Source organism: Rhizophagus irregularis, chromosome 6 (assembly GCF_026210795.1).
Source record: "Rhizophagus irregularis chromosome 6, complete sequence".
Classification (NCBI taxonomy): Eukaryota; Fungi; Glomeromycota; class Glomeromycetes; order Glomerales; family Glomeraceae; genus Rhizophagus; species Rhizophagus irregularis.
In genome coordinates, this window is record NC_089434.1 from 5,328,310 (window position 1) to 5,350,457 (window position 22,148).

Here is a 22,148-nt window from a genome sequence, read left to right on the forward strand (position 1 = left end):
CTACTTTAGCATGAGAAAAAACATAAAAAGAAATCTAAATTAACTCAAAAGAAAGAACTTTGTGAAAAAGCGACACAATATGGAATTTTTACTAGTATAGTTTCTGATATTTTAAAAAGATCAGAACATTGGCTTTCCATTGATACTACCTTACCAAATGCAAATAATTTTCGAGTATTTATCCAGAAGTAACGAGCATTTGGGTTGATCAGAAAATTTCAGGAAATTTAACTATTAATGGACCCATTATCCAACAGAGTGTGCTAATTTACTTGACATCAATAACTTTTCAGCATTTGCATGATGATTATATAACTTTAAACAGAGAAATAATTTACATACATTTAAATTTAGAGGAGAATCTGGCTGGTTTCCAATTGATGAATTTCTACGAACGAGAACTGAATTACAAGAAATTTTTCGACTATGAGTTTAGAGACATTTGGAATTGTGATGAAACTGCGTTTAGGATCATGTAAAACAATAGCACATGATCCTTTACTTTGTAAAAAACGTCCTAAAGAACGTGTTAGCATTCTGGCAACTTGTAATACTTCTGGTTAAAGGGATTGAAAAAAAATCTCTTTCTGTCTGATACTATTAGAATTCAAAAGCTTGGATGTTTCCACCTAATATAATATCACTTCTTCAACCATTAGATTAAAGTATTATTTATAGGTTAAAAACACAATATCAAAAATTGCTATGTAATTAAGGCTATGATCCTTATGAAGAAGGTGATCCAATTCCACCTCCAATTGGAAAATAGTATATAAAAAAAACGATTTTTAACAGTTGGCTAAAATTGGAATCCTTCCCAATAATAACATTCCCCGGAAAGACTTTTTTCCGCGATATTAAAATTTTCAAATACTTATAAGACATTTAGATTGTCGTATATTATTATCATATATGAGCGACATATGTATGTGCGAAAATCCCTGTCATCTCGGTAGAAACTTCACTTCGTGAATTAAAAAATCTTAAAAGAATTAAATTTCATAGTCGTCTGGAGAAAAAACTTTGGATAATAAATGTCATGGAAGATTCTAAATGTTCTTCAAATAATTCTGACTGTGAAGAAGATATTAGACATGAATTACAATTATTGATTGATATTGATTGATGAGTTAGAGTTCACAGATCCTTTATCTGTAAATGACTATGAAATTTCTACAATAGTTGCATCAGATAACATTGAAAATGTAATCAAATATCGATATATTCAACAAAAAGAAATGAAAAATTTAATAATTAAATTGAAAAAAGGATCTTTTTAATAATATAAACAGAATAAAGCAAAGTGAATTAACCATATTAGTTTTATTTTTTATAAAAAAAAATGAATATAAATTGAATATGTACGAAAGTTTTATTTTCTTATAAAAAAAAAATGAATAATTGAATATGTATGATACAAGGTTTATTTTTTATAAAAAAAAATGAATAATTGAATATGTTACAAAGTTCTAATATCATCTATTCTAATCTAAATCTAAAATCTAATAAAATCTAATAAAAATATTTAAAATTATAATAATATCAATCATTCTGTATCGTAAAGCAAACTATTTTATTTTCTACGAGAATATCATTTTGTTTTTCCCTACGGTACAAAATGAATGAATTTGGTGGGCGAGCAGTTCTTTGCTCGTCTCACCTACCTCCACTGTTCAGTACCGTAAAGCAAAATTCTAAATAAATAAATCTAAATAACCTTTTGTTTTGCTTTACGGTACCAAATCAAGGCCGAATGGTTTTTTACCTGTTTTACTAGAGTTTATTGGTAGGTATTGTTTGAAACCGTTTCTTGAACCGGTTCAAACATATCATAAGGAAATCTAGATAGATATCCTTATATTGTGAAGTTTGATATATATCATATGACATATAATCATCACATGATATATATTCATAATATGAAATTCCATATTGGATCATCATTAAAAATAAGTTGTTCTGACAAAGGATTTGCATAAAAGCAAAAGGAATTGTCGATCAGCGAATTTTTTGCAGAACTTTTGATGTCAAATGATGATGGAATTTCAACTGTAAAATAATTAAAAAAAAAAATTAGCATAAATTGAAATTTGAAAATGATTAATTCATAACAGGTTTAATGATTAAATATATACCTATATAATAATTCTATAATAATTTCGTTAATACTTAATGTATATTACAATTTTATTTTTAAACCTGTTATCAAAAAATTTAAAAAATACGTTAGTTAAAAATCAAAATTAGTTATAACTTATAATGATAAATATAATTTTATCCATTTTCTTACCAGGAAGAACTTGTAAAAAAAGTATATGAAAAAGATTAGAAAAATGTGTATAATGTGTAATAAGTTTGATATAAAATTATAGATAGGTTTTATTTTAGTATAGGTTTTTTTAATGACAGTAGATAAAACCCAACCTGTTTATATAACAAATGAATTGACTGCGATAAACTATTTTTAGAATCTCTTTGTGAAAGGGGGGACTTATATCCGGTATAATCTTTTTATCTTTTTAGAAAACAAGCTTGTGTGAAGCTAAATATGGAAATAGGATTAGGATAAACCTGGAGAAATGACTGTAGAACTTTAACATTGATGAATAAAAAAAAAGTAAAAAATCGGCGTCTCTATTTTTTTCAAAAAAAAATTTCTTTAAAATTCCAAGTAAATTTACTAGAGCGAGATATGGTCGCATGTAAAGAAATTATACTCATCTTTAAACTTGATTGAATTCCAACTCAAGTTATAGAAATTGAAGTTATCTTTGATTACATGTGATATCACTGGTCAAAAACCAATATATCGGGTAGCAGATATGTATCAGATATGTACCCGATATGTGTAGTATTAATGCAGAAAATCGGGTACCTGATATGTGTAAGATATATGTAAATATATATATCATATACATATCGGGTACCGATATGTATATGATATGTAAATGATATGTAGACGATATATATATTTACACATATCTTATACATATCGGGTACCCGATTTTCTGCATTAATACTACACATATTGGGTACATATCTGATACATATCTGCTACCCGATATATTGGTTTTTGACCAGTGTATCGTTTGCAATAATAATTATTTGATACAATTAATATAAATAATAAGTACCTCATCAGTCTAACGACATATTTTTAGAAACAACTTTTAGTTGTAGTCACGTGATTATGATTATCTATCAATATAATAAATATGGAAATGATAATACCAAAGTGTCAGGGGTCGTGGCTGACCTAGTGCACTGGCATGGTGTACCCCTCCTATGATTGTCTAAGACAGGAATGGAGGACGCAGGTTCGATCTGTCCAGCCAACGGATGCTCTATGAATTATACTGCGTGGGCCTATACCATAGGCCTAGAAGGTGTAGATCGTAGCCCTAGTGGTGGGAAAGTGCATAGATCATGGTATCACACTGACTTCGGTCACAATCGTGGTATCAACCAATGGTAGACTACCTCAGAAGTCGACACCCAGGGGGAGTAATCCTATCCTGGGCTACCAATCTGTTCTTTGGTTTCTTTGGGATTGGTGTTGCAATTGGGACCCACCCTTGTTTCGTTTTTTGTACCAGAGTGACGCCGTCCTCGGACGGTTTGATTATAGCATAGTATTAGATAGCGTTTGACTTTTGTTTTATCTTTTGTTTTTGTCTATCTTTCTGTAATCTAGTTCACGTGGATTTAAAAATAAAAATAAAAATAAAATAATACCAAAGTGTCGGTATCATATATCACATTTAGCAAAATGTATTACAAAATATGATTAATACCAAATCTTATTTTTTGATGAATTTTCCAGGAAATCTAGAAAAATCTTTTAAAATTTAGTTCTTTTACTATCGTCACTAAATTATGCTAAAATTTTTTGTCTAAACATTAAAAAATTAAGATGACGAAAACACGATATAATGATTTTAGATGGGAAGGAATAGTACTTTATGGAATATTATTAGAACGGGACTTATCTACCCACTTTCAGTATCTTGGAACAATTAGTCTAACACATTTGGCATTAACATCTAAACCCATGATCATGAGGATGTTAAACAAATATAATAAAACGAATTTTAAACGAATATAAGGATTCCTCAATTCCTTGGATTGTCCCAACTAGAGTTTAGAACCGGTTCTATTTTCGAAAACCGAATTTAAAACGGGCGCAACCGGTTCAATCCGTTTCAAACCGATTTTGCAAAACCTGAATAACCGATTCGTATATATTTGATGATTCTGGCCAGAATTAAATGTGATCGGCATAAATCCTGCCAAGTTATAATTCCAGCCGGAATTACATCCCTTGTGTAACACAGTTCGAAATTTTGTGGGACACAAATATCTATAATAAAATTTTGTGTAACATAACTTACCCAGTGGCTAAACTATTTAGCCGTAGTCACGTGATTTAAATTTCGTAATTCGGGCCAGCACTATAAAGTTTCAAATATAAATTTTATAATTATTTCTTATTATTTTATATTACGTCAATTTTAAACTTATAATCAACTTAGGAAAAATATTTGAACAATTAAATATATTAGAAATCTGTTCATTTCATTTATTATTATTTTTTTGACACTCATTTTATTCGATAAATTATCAATTTAACTAAACCATTTGAATTAAAATTTTTATTCAAAAATCTGGTGATTATTTAGAGAATTTCGAATATGGATTTGGTTATAATAGTCTATTATTAAATCAATAATTTCTTTAATTAATTAATTGTAAAATATTGTAAAAATATCAATTTTTTTTGATTTTTATGAATTTGAAAATCAAACTTGAAAATCTTAATCATCTTTCTACATGTTGTTATAAAAAAAATTGAAAGAAAAAAAAATTAAAAATAAATTTGGGGGAAAGAAAAAGGATAAAGAAAGGAATTGGTTCAAAAAAAAGGGAAATTTCCAAAAAAAAAAGGAATCTGAAAAAAAATAAGTACCGAAAAAAATTCTGAAAAAAAAGGACAATAATTCAAAAAAAAAAATATATTTTTCAGTTTGAGAAAAAAAATTAAACCTAAACGGGAAAAGAATGAGAAAAAACAAATTTTTTGGTTTGAAAAAAAACTAAACTGAAAGAAGAAAGGAAGAAAATTTTTTTTTCAGTTTAAAAAAAAAACGAAAAATTTAAAATTATTAATCAAAAAAAAAAATTCTAAAATTTCATTAACTGAAATTGTATTAGTTGATTGGGAATAAATAGATCAGGTGGAGGTATGTCATCATTCACAAAAATTAAAAATCGGTTTTGATCGGTTTGATTAATCGGTTTAAACCGGTTTGAATATAACCGGTTAACTGAATCGTAAACCGGTTAAATTTCGAATTGGTTAAACCCGGTTATAAATCCGATAACCGATTCTGGTTCTAACTTCTAACCTCTAGTCCCAACTTCAAGGAAAATCTGGATCAGGGGATTCCCGCATATAATGAGTTACACATATAATGAGTTGCAGAAGTTTTGCCAAAGGAAGCATTGTGACCTTGTCCATACCGATCTTTGAATAAAATATTACAATGGGCGAGTGCGTGAATGGGGAGAAGACGAAGAGAGTAAAGGCCACAAATGCTTTTATAATATTTTCTTCTAGATACGGTGAAACAATCCAGAATACGTGAAATTAACAAATAATAAATGAATTGAGATTTTTTACGCCTTTTTTTTGTGTAATGCTTTTTTTAAAAAAATGAAATGTTATGAATTAATTAAATATAATTTTTCTTAATAAAAATAATATTTTTTTTTTTATATCTTTGAATATAATGCATTATTTGTTATATTCCGACTATTCCATTATAATTAATTCATTTGAACCTGTTATGAACTTTCGCATTTAACGTTGATTTACCGTTTCAAAAAGAATATAAGAGCTAATATAACTGTTCATTAGTAGCATGTTGTTTTAAGTTAGTGTTGTTCTCCGTAAATAGTTGTAAGTCCAAAAGTCAAGTAAATATAATGGTTGTAAATCAAAATTACCATCTTTTAGCTAACCACAATCGTGTAGTATTTACAGCCAATTTACAGATTACGTTTATAATATTACAACCGCTAAAAGTTGTAATTCGATATATAATAATTGTTACTTACGGCAACCAACCTTATTTAAGTCAATAAATCCTATTAATTATTGAAAGAAAAAAAGCGATATTAAAAATGATCCAATTTGATAAAAACACAAGAATCAGTATAGTATCAGTATCCAAGAAAATGACATAATAAAAATGATTTATATTTATCAATAATTGATTTTGTGATTAATGATCTTCTAACATAAAAGCGGTTTATTAGATGAGTTGTTACATTTTCAGCTTCTACGATTGACTACACTGTATTACATCATCTACTTATGGTTTCCTTTGGGGTAAGGAGACGATGTAGTACACCAGTGTATGGGTGGCATGTACGTGAAACTTGACCCACCTATTCATGGTGAAGATGTGATCGACAACGTCGTACGTGGGCCAAAGATTCATATTTTTGCATATAGTATGGGTGCATTCACAAATTCAATCGGATTGGATTGAGTACGCCTCAATCAACCCACGTTCACAGATTACAACATTGGATTGAATTGTATTGAATTGACTATTAAATTTCCAATCCAGGGTACCCACGATTGTCGTGCGTTTACCACTATAGTTCAATCCACTTATTTGTGAATACAATAGGATCGGAAAGTCCCACGGATTACAAAATTGATTTAGATTGGTCAATATACCAGTATACCTACAATTATGGACATGGAATTGATGGAATCCAAGATTGGCAAATCCATAATTGTTTAAATCCAGATAACAAATCATTTGTGCAATTGCAGCACCCAATTAATTAATTATTCATATATTTTGATAGTCATTAAAACTTTCATCTTTACAGAATTTCATTCAAAGAAGAAACAATTTTGTCCTTTTGTAACTGGTGGGGCAATTATCCAATTCTCAGTCCTGTAAGGACAACACACATTACACTAGTACAGTCAGCCAATTAGTTGACAATTATAATTAATTCATAGATATGACAATTAAATGATAAATATTGGATTATGATTCGGTAAGATCCAATTTTTGAAGTTATTGCTTCGAAATCATGAAATTCATTCAAATTTATTATGGTGCAACTCATGTAATTACTCTAAAAAACAATAAACTGCCTAAATGTTTAAACGTGAATAAATAAAAATTGAGTTTATAATAATGCAGTATTGTCTGGTGTCTCTTTCATATTTTTTTTTGCGCTATAACATCACAATCGCGAAATAATTTGTAAATCGATCTTTGTAATTTGGAAACGAATCACTATAGTATCACTATAATGATGACGCGAAATTGATTTTTGAAATTGAGAATAAGAAAAATCTTATGATGAGTATTATAATGAATTGTTTAAAGAATTTTTTTATTTACAAATTCTGCTGATATTGTAATATATATAGTTCATTGCATAATCAAATGAATCAAAAATTCAAAATTATAGACATAATTTAACGAATTTAAAAACCACTTTACTAGGATTGAAAGAAGATATCAGCTAATTATTACCAATCACATCCAATCACGTAAGGTTAACGAGCCACATTCTTTTTTCTTATCCAGCATAAACACAATAGCATGAAATCTACTATTAATTAATTGTATATAAAGAAATCAGTCATATTTCTCTTTTTCCTGAAACTAACCAGCTTTATAACAAATACTTCGATCGATTGATCATTTCAATATAAATATAAAAGTATTTTATCAACTTTTTTTAACATGAAATCCTCTTAAAATCAATGATATAATCCTTTTCAGTAACGTTCAAAATAATTCTATTCAATATTTGAATCATATATTTAAAAAAAACTACATAAATATTAAATAATATTAAGTAAATAAATTTATTGAACATTTCAAACTAATAGAGTTATAATTTTTAAAATTTTTGATTATTTAGTATACAAGAAAAAATTTTATTATAATAAAAAGATTTTTCGTTATTTCTATATTATTTTCGGAAATTGTGTGATCTGTATTCTAAAATCTAAAGCGGGATGTCTAAGTTAAACAATAAATTTGTTGTAATAAAGCTAATAAACATAATAACAGAATATCGGTAAAACAGAATGCTATTTTTTTTTATAATATAATAAAAAGAATTTATTGAATAAAATCAACATAAAAATTTCCCTTTTTTTGATAACACCGGCCAGAATTACATAATTGCTAAGGCTGAAAAGCTTGCAAGACTATCATTATTATAACGAATCACGTGATGTAAAGCCAATAGAATTCGTCAAAACCAACCAATTAAAGTCTTTAGATTCTTCGTTATAAAACTGATTATCAGTAACGAAGTTGACGACTTCAGAGTTGACTGTATTGTGTTCGGTGGTTTAGAAATCAATGATTACCGTCAGCTCTCTTATTTATTTAAACGTTTCGTGGCATCTCCTTTTGCCAGCATCTACTCCTTTCCTCATTTGAGGCATTTTAATTTTCTGAAATTCCTCCCGTTTCGCACATCGCGCAAGAGGGAAAGATATGCGGGCGTTGGGACTTATCAATATTTTTCGATTTCTGACTTCTCTTTACACGATTGCTTAAAGAAGGCGGGTACATTCTCCGCCTTTTTTGCTTGTGCAAGTAAGTCAGTTGAACGAATTCACTTTGATCAAAGATTACCCACATGAATATTAGTGACCATAGAAATAACAGCTATTTGATTTACAGTTTTATCATTTATTGCATTATTACTGTGGGATAAAGGTTGGAAAGACGTCGTCTGGTAACTTTTTGGCCTTTGCGCGTTGTTCGGGGGATATAATTCTGCCCATATAAAGAAATGGAACCAAATTTTGAGCAACACGCGATATTGCTAGTAAGCAAGAAAGGAGAGGTTTCTTTAACCTTGACAAAGGGATTCCAGATATAAGGTATTTCGATTTTGGTGAATTACTTTTTTCGATTCAAATTTCTATTGATTGACCATACTTAATAATATTTTATAAATGGTTTACAGAACTATATATCCTATTTGATATTCGTCTTTGGAACCTAAAAGACTTATGTTGCCTGAAAATTCGTAAAGGATGGCAAAATCACCCGGAGTCGAATTTGAAAACGCACTTATATTACCCAATAGAGATATGAATTGCCAAAAGAAATCTTAACAAAAAACAAATCACACCAAATTTCACGCAATTTGCCTTACAGTCTGGATCTGTAAATCAGATCCGTTTACAGTAAAGAAGTAATGTTTTACTATAATCATAGAAAATGAATATCCTTAATCTCCAAAATTCGAGAAAGGGTGACTTGGGACAGGCCTCGATGAGACGATGACAAATATCTGGTTCTGAGATGACAATCGGCAATCGGATCCGTAAACTGATTATGTCGTATGTTAATTCTCTACGGGATTTTTAATCAAAAATTTTCAAATTATAGAAATACAACTTATCACATTAATTCCACTTATGTCGATATATTTTTATCAAATTGAAAAGAAAACCTTCCTACCACATGGCGTATCTTCACCGATTATAATTCAAATTCTCAGTAAAAATTCTCTATTCGATACGTTCCTTTCTATAATCAAGTTTTCTTCTCGCTTGTAATTTTTCTGGACTAAGTACCAATGGAAGTTTTTCGAAGAAATTCTGTCGAATTACTCACCTTAACGTTGGGATCAAAGTCGGTATTATAATCGATCTCTGTTCTTATATTGATAAGCAAAAAGCATTTGAATTATATCAAATTGTAAATCTTTAAATATATAATTTTTGGCCAACAAGTCTGTAGAGGGAAATCTTTTGACACTATTGCTGGGTATCGCTCTAGATTTATGATATGATGGATGGTTAATTTAGGATAATATTTCAATGTCTATTAAGGAAGGATATATCTCAAAAAAAACTTTTCTCATGGCTTTGGTTACAACATATCGTCATCTAGATAACAGCTTCGAATCATAATAACCCAAACAATGTGTGATGACTTGATGATCTTATTCTTAGTATTAAACACTTTTAGTTGTATGTGTTCAAAGAGTATAAAATGCCGTTGCGCATTCAGCTGCAACTTCTAAGCGGAAAATTGGACTAATAGTTATTAACCGTTATCAGGATGGGTTACGGCTTTTTCCTTGATGTCTTATTCTCCGATGAATGTAAGAGTTCATTCTTAATTACAATTCTCACCTGCAGTTGCTAATAAATATTATTGTAGAGTTGTTATTCCCATAATTTGGAGAGATCCTTTGCGACAAAATTAGAGTACACGAGTCCACGTTCTAATCAAATAATTTGACATTTGTATAATATTACGTTATCAGAAGGTAGAATATGGTTTTACCAACATTACCTACTGAATGTTTCTGGTACGATTTGCAAAATCTCAATGAAAAATAAAATCGCATTTGGTGTAATGAGGTTCGCCAAGCAATAGAGTAAAAAGCCCAAGTCGACGTCGACAAAAATGCGTGGTCTGCGTGGATCATATATGAGAAATATATTGTCATATTTGTGATCGTCGTCTCTAATCTCATATATCATATGCCGAGTTTTTTTTGGATATATTATATTAAGGGCAAAAGGTATTATTAGCCAAAGCGAAGCTAGTATCGTTGTTTATCATTTGATGTGAATTGTTTAACATAATTTTCATTATTTGTATGAGATCAATTAATAATTAAAGATAGTGTTTTTAATAACTACGCGTCCACCGGAATAATTTCGTAATTGAATATCAAGTGAATGATTAAGATTGTAAATCGCTCGCAAAATATCTTCGTTATAATAAAAAAAATTCGATATATGTATATATTTAATAATTTAGTTCAAAGAAATAAATAACGATTATGGCAAGCCGCCTCGGCGGCTTGCCATAATATCTTCACATGAAAGATACAATTCAGCATCGGGTATATCCTTTTTTAGAAATGATTTAAAGATTATCCTCCTTAAATACGGTAATTCAGGTGTTAGGAACAATTTGGGCTTTTTTTTTTAAATTATAATGTTGAAAAAAATTATTTTTCAATTTGAATTATTTGCCCCGGTTGGGTTGTCATCTCAACGTGTCCTTTTTTATTTTATTATATAGAGAATTTATTCCAATTTGAAATATTGGCACAAAACATTCATAAGAAAATGCACTTTGAAACAATTGATTAGAGCAATATCAAAAAATTGTCCAAAGTTAATGGCCACTTTAAGTTAAAAACATTTTTCAAATAATAATTTTAGATTTTCTACAAGAAGTTTGAAGGCTGCGTTAATTTTTTACTTTAGATGCATAAGTATTAATGCAAGGAATCCAATTTTGTTGAATGTTGATGTAGGTTTAATTTCGTAAATTCTTTTTTTTTTCATGTTTTTTTTCATGTATAAAACTTTTCTTCTAAAAAAAAAAGTTAAATAGATCATTAAATAAATGAAAAAATGACATTTTTTCAATATTGGTTATTTGATTTCGCTCAAACTTGGATAAGAAAGATATGAATCATTTTTCAAAATCTCCTTAAACGGCCAATCTCGAAGTATACATTTTTGCATTGAAATTAAAATTTTCCATATAAGTATTTTTATTAACATTTTTTTTTTTTAGCTTGAATGAAATTGAAGTTTCACATGCGTGAAGCTTGATGAGAAAGATGTTTGAACATGAAGTGGGATCAGTAATGCATGCTTACGATTCAAGATCCAATGTGTGCATTTTAATTTAAAGGATGGAAAGAACGCGAATTATTCGTTGCGATCCTAATCGTGAACGTAAACCGAATTGCTACGCCACGCGACGCTAGACAGAATCGGCTGTCTGAAAATGAAAAAAAAAACAAACATTATATTGTTAATATTTCTAAAGGGAAGAGGATGGGTAAGCACCAATAATCATTGATATTATTTTATGTGCACAATTGCACTTAGTAAAACTATTGTTAATGAAACCTGATATAATAACAAATATATCTTATACAAATAGGTCAAGTATTAATAGGATGAATCAAGCGGTCGGAACCCATTAACAAATATCACAAATATAGTTATTATAATATCAACAAATCTGATCCACTAGCAACAACCATCCCGAAGTATACTTGCCGCCCAAATAAATGGGATGGGAACCCCATCCCATAATTATTTATACAGATTGTAAACCAATAGTTGAAATGTTGAATGGACTAACAAGAAAAGTAATCATGAGTTTGATGGGAATAATAAATGATGTAAGCTTAGAATGATGATGATGGGAAAAGAAACATATTAGTGAGAAAGATAATCAATTTGCTGATTGTCTATCAAGAATAAGAATGCCAGAAGATATAAAAAGGGAAGAAAATTTCAAATATAAAAAAGGAAAAAATTAAAAACAATAATAATGATATTTGAATCTCCCGCAAGAAGAAATTATTAACCTTAGGGTTAGGTTAGGGTTAGTTGATAGGAATATTATTGCGTTGAAGGTAGAACTTAGCGGTGATGATCACCGGCGGCGACAATTAGAAAAATTCTTTATTTTAATATTAAAAAATTATAATCGATTGGCTTTATTTAAAAAAAAATTCTGACTGAATTTTATTAAAAATTCATAAACTTTATGCAATCCAAAAATCATCAATTTTGTAGAGTAGTGTATATACTCATGGTATAATAAGTTCCTATATTAATAATTAAGTGATAAAGATCAAGAATTATTAGAAATATTCAATACAGATCAAGAAATTTCATATTTTTATGTACAGCAAGAACCAATAAGGATGGAGGTAGAATGTAAATCGTTGATAAAAGTTTTTAAAAATTTATTAAAGAATTTAAAGAACAACAAGAACAACAAAATAAAAAACTTAGAAAAGGGATTAATGAATTAGCAAATTGGATAGCAGATGGACATGATAAAATAATCCAAGGATTGAATAATGATTTAGAAGTAGTTATTAAAAGAGGGAATGGAAGGAGAAACGCGATAGAAGAAGACGAAGATACGGAGCAAGAAGAAAGAACCATCAAATGATTTTTTAAATAAAGAATTTTGTTAGTTTAAATTAGTTCGTAATAAATGGATTGGATATGTTATGAGATTGTTTGAGTGCTCATGGGTATTATTGCATTTCTTCATTCTTGAAGATCCATGAAGGATTACACGACACCCTTATTTGCATATTTTGGCGGAATTTTGTTAGCAACAAGGATCATTTTCTACCTCAGTTATAGTTTTAGCGTGTATGCATTTTTCCTGCTCTCTTTTTTATACTTTAAGACTTACTACCAATAACCAATTCTAATATTAGCAGAAAATTACGGCGTAACAAAAATTGGCCGAGATTAATTGCTGAATGTAAAAAACATAGCAGAGCAATAAAGGCTAAATTCTTGGAATTATAGCACAAGTCAAACACGACCACGAGAATATTGAACGAAATAAATAATTTATTGTATTTAAAAAAATTTTCCATAAGATCTATTATATATTTAATCCATCAGTCATCTATACTGAAAAGCTTTAAGATGCTTAATGAATAGCCCGACGTAATAAATAGAGAACATTAGAATTCAGATAAGATGTAAAACCCAAGTAAATATGAGAAAATCATGATAACTTGAATGTGGAAGAAACTATTCGAAAGGATTGTACAGCCAGCTCTTAGATTTAGAGGAATTACAAGGATCTGTATTTTTAAACTTTCCATAGTGATAGATGGACTGATCTGTCATTTTCATGATAAAAAAGATCTTTTTTTACGTGTCCAATTTGTAGATGAGGCTTTGAGTAAAGTTAGTTGTTCACCTAATGGTGATATTAATGATACTCCTAACCTTTGCTTTACATCATAGAGTTTATTATACTTTGCGTTATGGTATCACTATTGGTGGTTAAAGTGGAGATGGTCAGACTTAACATTCAAGTTTAATTCATTATATTCAACTGAACATTGAATGTATCGAAACTGATAAAAAGAAAGAGAACATATCGAACCGACTAACTTAGAGCGCTGAGAGATTAGGACTTTGGCAAACGCGAGACAAGATGTCAACATACGAATGTGATCATATTCGATGAAAGTTTGGATCAAAAAGAAATTTCTCTTACAATGTTTATATATTTGCATACGGTTTGGAAAACTCACGTGATGTGAACAGTCCAGAGAACATTCTCAGGCATTGATGAAGTTTTTGATAAAGATTTCAAAAACTTGGATAAAATTTTGAGATTCACGTTCAATATATTGAAATTTATAACGAGACAACTAATTTAAAACACGAAAAATCATACAGGGACCACCACAAGAACATATACAGTAAGTTGACCTTCTCTATAGTAACTTAAATCCTTTTCATAAGCACAATTACATTAACCCAAGTTACTAGCAAACTTATTACAAAACCTAATCTTTAATCAACTATTTTTAAAATTTTCCATTACCATTCAGTTATTGGCAATATGCATTAAACGACCAGCAGTTACTGCCTCTGTGGACGCTAAAGCATCCCGTTATGTTGCATCGATCAGAATCCAAAGAGGACGTACCGAAATCATCGCCGATTTGGCAAATATGGTTAAGAAGTTGTTAAAAGATTCTATTAAACTTGTGGGCGTGGATAATTCGCCAAATTATCCGACTGAAACGCCTTTTTTTGGTGAAAATTAACCTTTGAAATTTTGATATCAACTAAATAATATATATTGTTTATACTACAAGTTTTAATCTAAAAAAAAGAGTAATATGGATTTAATTGTTAAAAACCATAAATTTACAAACATGTTATCATAGAACTGAATAGTGAATAAATATTGATTTGATGTATTACTCATTAAATCAAAATACTCAAAATATAAATCTATTCTTTCTTCACTACCGTCATCAAATTCAATTACAGCTTCTATTGCTCCTGATATAGTGATAACTTCTTGAATTCTTCCATCTTTAGATGTACTTGCTATACTTGCTCTTAGTAGTCGACGTTGTGGACTGTGGTTACATCCGGAGTAGATTTCTTGATTCTCCCCTAACGGACTCCTCCAATAATTCCACTTAAAAGCTCTTAATTGGCTACTCCTTTTATTTTGCACATAAAAAGCCCTACGAACCTAATATAATCTAAAATTTATCATAAATATTTTTAAAAGTTTTGGTCCTGAAATAGAACTTTATGTTCGACCAACAAGTACGTTGATATTTTCAATTTTCCAATAAGTAGGTTTACCATTAACATCCATCGACCCATCAATTAACGATCATTGCCATCCACAAAAACTCAATTTCATCGTCTAAATATTATGTTCAACTTTTTAAATCATGATCTAGTTCTCATCTTTGTTCTTGTACTTCGTATAAATTTACGAGCAGCGATTCCTCCTATTTTTGTCTTCATTTTTATAATTGTCATTCTCTTCTGGATGTTATGAAACTATAATTGGAAAAACCAACGTCCGGTGTCCAAATGTCATGTCTCACGAAGTCGAATTATATTAGTTTTCACTCATTCAATTTCTAAAAAAGAAAATTAACCATCTTTTCACGGGATTTATTTAATAGAAGTTTAATGAGCCCCTGATTTTCTGTGTAAAAGCGCGTATGACGTGTTTTGTTGCACATGACATTAAAATAAGTATTTAACTACTTCCTCTACTTCTTCGTGTATTTCCTTTCAAGTTACTTGCTCGTTGCTTTTCTGTTTGGATTCACCTACCAGGTATAATTTTAGAAGCGGCTAACAAAAAGTTTTATTTTGGTTGGTTAAGTTTAGGTCAGCTATTTAAACGAAATCAAATTTTTTTATCAATTCAGTTTTTTTAAATCAACGCCGTAAAGAAGTTTATCAACAAAAATGCCTTCAACTCCTTCTCAGAGTCGACGCAGAATACTTAGAAGACTCGTTAAATCACGCCAAACTAACATGAATACTGACAACTTAGTGCGGGTTTTTTTATAAACTACCGTTTTTTTTGGTTGTCGTTCTTTTAGGCAAATTTATCGATTTGTTCTTATTGTTTTTTACGTGTTTATCTTTATTATTTTAAATTGTTTTAGATTTACAATCATTGCAAGTTATTTCTTCAAACATTGGCACAAGAAGCTAATAATGAAGCAGAAACCGATAATACAAATGTAGTTGAAGAAAAACACGTTAAAGTCGCTCTGGAGGTTAGTCAAAATTGTGAACCAAACATCTCAATTTCAATTATTTTACTCTAATATAATGATTTTATCTAAATAGAAAGTTTTACATGAGTTCCAAGGATAACTATAATGCTAGAAAAGAAAATTATTATTTACTAATTTTGAAATTATAGCTGTAAAGATTTAGCGAGAAGTTTTTTTCAAATAATTATATTTTTTTCTCATGTCGCCCTATGAATTCTCTTTAACCATTTTGTGAATCATTAAATATTCTCTAAATATTTTGTACTCAAAGTAGCATTTTTTGCTTAATCAGCCTTAAAAATGTATTTTTTCTTTATTTCGATATTATCGAAAAGTCTGATAAGCCGTTTTCACATTCTTTTTCACGTACTTATGACTGATTGTTTAATTATTTTCAACAAGTCTATTTTGAAGTTCGATTAAAATCTATGAAGACATTCAATTATACTTCGTTTTTGATAACATTCATAGCATTCTCCTAACCAACAGGTTTTCTTATTTAGGGCTTCCGAAGAACGAAAAAAGGAGACCCATCGGTTATCTAAGTGAATTCTGCCTCTAACTTTAACAGTAGATCCATTTTGGAAACAGCAGTGCATATTGAAGCGGGTCATATGAAAGATGCAATATTCTTTGTAAACTATCATCACGCAGTTTACTGTAAAAACTATATCCCGATTTGATGATAGATATCATAATTGCCGCGACATCAGAAGCAGTAGGAGTGTTATAATGGCAGGATCACAATAAATTCGCATAGATATATCATATATCGGCAACATCATTTGTCAGAAGTATATCTCTTATTTGGCGAAAATTCTGGATATATGGATTGTGAGCATCCAACATATCTTGCAAACATCCTACATAATGCGAAGCCGATTACTATTCTCATGATAAGGAATAGAATAGCTATAGTTACTTTATGGAGGGAGTCCTTTCTTACCAGAGGAATTGAAGAAATGCCTGATGTGAGGTTTTCGATTATATTAATAAAAGCCCAATATTTTTTTTAGGTGGGAACAATTTTGGATTCAGTATTCAATAATAAGCCCTCAATCTAAACCCATAAATGACTGACGATCACGTGAGTGATCAGAGAGAAACGCCCGTGACCACAAATTTTTCATAGTGTCGACAATTACTGCTTCGTCAATGCAGTTTCCTGAGGATTGTCCAATTCCTTGGATTCAACTTCAAAGAAAATCCGGATCAGGGGCTCTAAGAGGATTCCCGCATATAATGAGTTGCAGAGTTTTGCCAAAGGAAGCCTTGCCCATAACGATCTTTGAATAAAATATTACAATGGGCGAGTACGTGAATGGGGAGAAGACGAAGAGAGCAAAGGCTGCAAATGCTTTTATAATATTTTCTTCTAGATATGTGAAAACAATCCAGAATACGTGAAATTAACAATAATAAAAATTGAGATTTTTTGCGCCTTTTTTTGTGGTGTTTTTTTTTAAAAAAAATGAAATGTTATGAATTAATTAAGTGTAAATGGTATACCTCATTTTTTTCTTAATAAAAAAAATATGTTTTTTGTATCTTCGAATCTAATGCATTATTTGTCATATTCCGACTATTCCATTATAATTAATTCATTTGAACCTACCACGGACTTTCGCATTCATTGGTGGCGTGAGTTGTTTTAAGTCAATAAAGCCTATCAATTATTGGAGGAAAAAAAGCGATACTAAAGATGATCCAATTTGATAAATACAAGAATCAGTATCCATAATGACAAAAAAAATTATTTATATTTTTATATATTTTGATAGTAATTAACGCAAAAAATCTTTACAGAATTTTATTCAAAGAATAAACTGAAATTTGTTATTTATTTAACAACAATTAGGATCTTATATGTAATTATTCAATTCTCAGCCCTGAAAGGACAACACACACTACACTAGTGCAGTTAGTCATTAGTCGACAATTATAATTAATTCACGGATAAGACAAATAAAAATATTGGATTATGATCCGTTAAGATCCAATTTTGGGGTTATTGCATGAAATTCATTTATGTAACTTATGTAATCACTCTAAAAAACAATAAAACGCCTAAATGTTTAATGCAAATTGTAAATAAATAAAAATTGGGTTTATAATAATGCAATATTGGCTGGCAGCCTTTCCGTATTTTTTTCTTTTTTACGTTCATTCGCACCCATAACACCACCATTGCGAAATAATTTGTGTAGTATGTATAATGAAATCGATCTTTGTACAGTACTTTGGAAATGAATCACTATAATGATGACGCGATCCTCCAAAAAAAGGGAAATTGATTTTGAGAACAAGGAAAAATTTTATGATGAATATTATAATGAATATTATCTTGTTTAAAGAATTTATTGGATTATTTTCACCAATTCTGCTGAAAACTTGACATATCTTAACGAATATAAAGGCCACTTTATTATGATTAAAAGATGATATCATTAGATAGACAATCATGTTAGGTTAATGAGCCACATTCTTTTTTTTCAGGCATAGATACAATAGCCTAAGTCATGGAATCTACTATTTAATTAAAATTGTAATCATTAATTAATTGCGTATAAAGAAAGAATCGGGCATATTTTCTCTTTTTTCTGAAACTAACCATCTTTGTAACAAAAACTTCGATCGTGATCGCTATAATATCATTATCATCAAAGATTTTGAGAAAACATTAGATTGAAATAAGTATTAAAAAATACTATTTGCTTAACTGTTAAAGATTCTCTTTTTTTTAACACGAAATCCTTTTAAAATAAATGTTATAATCCTTTTCAGTAACGTTCAACATAATTCTACGTAATATTTGAATCGTATACATAGTTAAACATAAATATTATATAATATTAAATAAATAAACTTATTATTGAACATTCTAAACTAATATCATAGAGACATATCTTTGTTTTATTTCTAATATTTTTAAAAATTTTGATTATTTTAGTATAAAGAAAAAATTCTATATAATAAAAAATTTTTATACATTATACTACCTTAAAATTTCATTTCATCGTCTCTTAATAGGTTTAAGAAACACATTTTATTAGTATTCACGGCGTTCATTTCTAGAAAATTGTGTGATCTGTATTCTAAAATCTAGAGCGCAATGTCTAAGTTAAACAATAAATTTATTGCAATAAAAGTCTTTGTGCTAATATACTGTATATTGCATAAAGAATTAATGAAATAAACTAAATAATATCCATCATGTTTTTTACAATGTTCGATAAAATATTTAATCTTAGAATCTGTCATCCACGATGGAAAAGCTTTTTATATGATTTACTAACCACAGTGTTGTTTCACGTGATCATATATTGAGATGTGAAATCTATTTTTAGAAGCTAATAAATATTGAAGTATTATCTCCTAAATTAACATATCATATCATAAGTCTAGAGCGATAGTAATAGTGTCAAAAGATTTCCCTCCGCAATCTTGTTGGCCAAAAATTCACACATTATATTTAAAGATTATATTGTGCTACATTATGCAACATTTTGATATAATCCATCGATTCTCTACCAATGATGATACCGACTTTGATCCAAAAGCAAGGTGAGTAATTTGATTAGATTTTTTTTAACTTCTATTGGTACTTAGTCCAAAAAAACTACAATCGAGAAGAAAGCTTGATTGCAGAAAGGAACGTATTGAACAAAGAATTTCTGCATTAGGAATTTGAATTATAATCGGCAGCTCTATTAGAAGATACACTAGAGATAGCAATGTGGTAGGAAGGTTTTCTTTTCAGTTTGATAAAAATATATCGACATAGATGGAATTAATGTAATTAATGTAATTAATGTGATAAATTATTTTAGAGAATTTTCACATTAATAATAACATACTGTATATACTATATTCTTATTAAAACAGGAGATTCATTTTGGTCTGGCATAATCAGTTTGCGGATCTGTTTTGGCTCTGGTTCGGGTCCTCGATTCTTAAAACTCGATTTAAAAAACTCGTGATATCAAATTATATTTCTTTCCTGGTTAATATTAGCAAGAACACGAAATTCTGAAGGTGAACGCTGTTCAACCGTTGTCAAATCCATCAAACGTGTAATGATTTTGCGGTAAATGTAAGCAGCTTCGTCTACAGGATTAACGATTGTCGATTGTCATCTCAGAACCAGATATTTGTCATCATCGAGGCGAGGCCTGCCTAAGTCACCCTTTCTGGAATTTTGGAAATTAAGGATATGCTTATAGTAAAACATTTCTTCTTTACTGCAAACGGATTTGATTTACAGATCCAGACTGTAAGGCAAATTGCGTGAAATTGGTGTGATTTAATCCTTGTTAAGATTTCTTTTAGCAATTCTTCTCCATTAGGAAATATAGGATCCCAAATCCTGTTGTAAATATATTGAGTTGCGTCTTTAATTATTAAATCAAAGATCCAAAGAAGGAGTGTTTTTAAATTCGACTCCAGGTGATTTTGCCAAGCTCCTTTATGAAATTTCAGGCAATATAAGTCTTTTAGGATCCAAAGATGAATATCAAATGGGATCTATTGTTCAACAAACTATTTTATAAAATCAATAAAAATTGAATTGAAAAAGTGACCGGTAGTTATAATGCGTACCAGTAGAACGGTAAAACTGTAAATCAAATAGTTGTCATTTCCATGATCACCAATATTAATCTTTGAACAAAGTGAATTCGTTCAACTGAGCAAGAACATATCAAAAAAACGACTTTTTGGTTACAACATATCGTCATTCTAGATTTGCATAGATACCAGTTTCGATACTGCATGTGATCATAATAATCACCAAACAATGTGTGATGAGTTGATGATCTTATTTTTATTTAATCTTAACACTTTTAGTTATATGTATTCAAAGTTAATTTTTTTTCGTACTTGATTAGTGCTTGATTGAAATGCCGTTAATGCCGTTGCACATTCAGCTGTAACTTCTAAGCAGAAAATTGGACTAATGGTTATTAGTTGATATCAGGATGGGTTACGAATTTTTCCTTGACGTCTTATTCTCCGATGAATGTAAGAGTTCATTCTTCTTAATTACAAATTCTCTGCACTCACCTGCTACCCTGGAAGAGCCCGTTCTATTTCTGGAGGAGCTGAAGTATGGCAAGAGTATTATCAATCTGCCATCTCATTAGGGACAAAATAATGATAAACATTGACTTAAGTGCAACTGCTTTATATAAAGGTGGTCGTTCACTTGTCCAAATTGTTGAAAAATAATTGGAATTTAGATTTCCTGATGATCTACGTGAGGGTCTTTCTGAAAGGGAACATCAAATAGTTAAGAGAATAATAAGAAACCTCAAAATAAGAGTTAACCATAGAGCCGAAGCTCGAACCAGTTCCAAGATTGAAAGATTAACACAAACTCCCGCATCTTCAAAAAGTTGATATTATTGTAGAGTTGTTATTTCCATAATTTGGAAAGATCCTTTGCATCAAATAATTTGATATAAATAAATATTGTATAGTGTTACGATATCAAAAAGGTAGAATATATTTCTACTAATATTACCTACTGAATGTTTCAGGTACAAAAGTTGACGATTTGCAAAAATCGTATTTGTTATAATGAGGTTTGCCAAAAGCAATAGAGTAAAAAAGCCCTAAGCCAACGTTGACAAAATGCGTGGATCATAGTTTAGATATAAGAGAAATTTGTAGGTTTACATATTAATATTTTTGCAGAGTAACAAAAAAATTATTGGAAGCTTGGATGAGAAAGACGTTTGAACATGAAGTGGGATTAGTAATGCATGCTTACGATTCAAGATCTAATGTGTGCATTTTAATCTAAAGGATGGAACGAATGCGATTTATTCGCTGTGACCCTAATCATGAAACGGAACAGAAGCAGCAACCGAATTGCTACGCTAGATAGAATCGGATGTCTGAAAATGAAAAAAACAAAACATTATATTGTTAATATTTCTAAAGGGAGGAGTAAGGGAAGGAGATAGGTAAGCATCAAAAATTATTGATATTATTTT

General features: G+C 29.6%; 3 protein-coding genes across 3 annotated transcripts; 2 read left to right on the plus strand and 1 right to left on the minus strand.

Moving 5' to 3' along the window:
- Positions 1-9,563: 9,563 nt before the first annotated feature.
- OCT59_026792 (uncharacterized protein) lies at positions 9,564-10,425 on the minus strand (the record flags this gene model as incomplete). The annotated part of the gene is made up of 5 exons (XM_066143452.1): positions 9,564-9,596; positions 9,684-9,726; positions 9,800-9,844; positions 10,208-10,299; positions 10,375-10,425. The coding sequence occupies 5 exons, from the start codon at positions 10,423-10,425 to the stop codon at positions 9,564-9,566; spliced, it is 264 nt and encodes an 87-aa protein (XP_065992971.1).
- Positions 10,426-14,033: 3,608 nt separating this feature from the next.
- OCT59_026793 (uncharacterized protein) lies at positions 14,034-14,834 on the plus strand (the record flags this gene model as incomplete). The annotated part of the gene is made up of 3 exons (XM_066143453.1): positions 14,034-14,049; positions 14,282-14,304; positions 14,437-14,834. The coding sequence occupies 3 exons, from the start codon at positions 14,034-14,036 to the stop codon at positions 14,653-14,655; spliced, it is 258 nt and encodes an 85-aa protein (XP_065992972.1). The 3' UTR covers positions 14,656-14,834.
- An 823-nt stretch (positions 14,835-15,657) lies between these two features.
- Positions 15,658-16,592, plus strand: OCT59_026794 (uncharacterized protein). The gene is made up of 4 exons (XM_025326624.2): positions 15,658-15,700; positions 15,796-15,922; positions 16,039-16,152; positions 16,226-16,592. The coding sequence occupies exons 2-4, from the start codon at positions 15,836-15,838 to the stop codon at positions 16,250-16,252; spliced, it is 228 nt and encodes a 75-aa protein (XP_025175286.1). The 5' UTR covers positions 15,658-15,700; positions 15,796-15,835; the 3' UTR covers positions 16,253-16,592.
- The last annotated feature ends 5,556 nt before the right edge of the window (positions 16,593-22,148 follow it).

Bases quoted from the DNA above. Each gene is read 5' to 3' on its own strand.
- OCT59_026794 (XM_025326624.2), top strand. From the start codon at position 15,836: ATGCCTTCAACTCCTTCTCAGAGTCGACGCAGAATACTTAGAAGACTC. The intron at 15,923-16,038 runs GTGCGGGTTTTT...AAATTGTTTTAG, and splicing joins ACATGAATACTGACAACTTA to ATTTACAATCATTGCAAGTT. The intron at 16,153-16,225 runs GTTAGTCAAAAT...TTATCTAAATAG, and splicing joins ACGTTAAAGTCGCTCTGGAG to AAAGTTTTACATGAGTTCCA.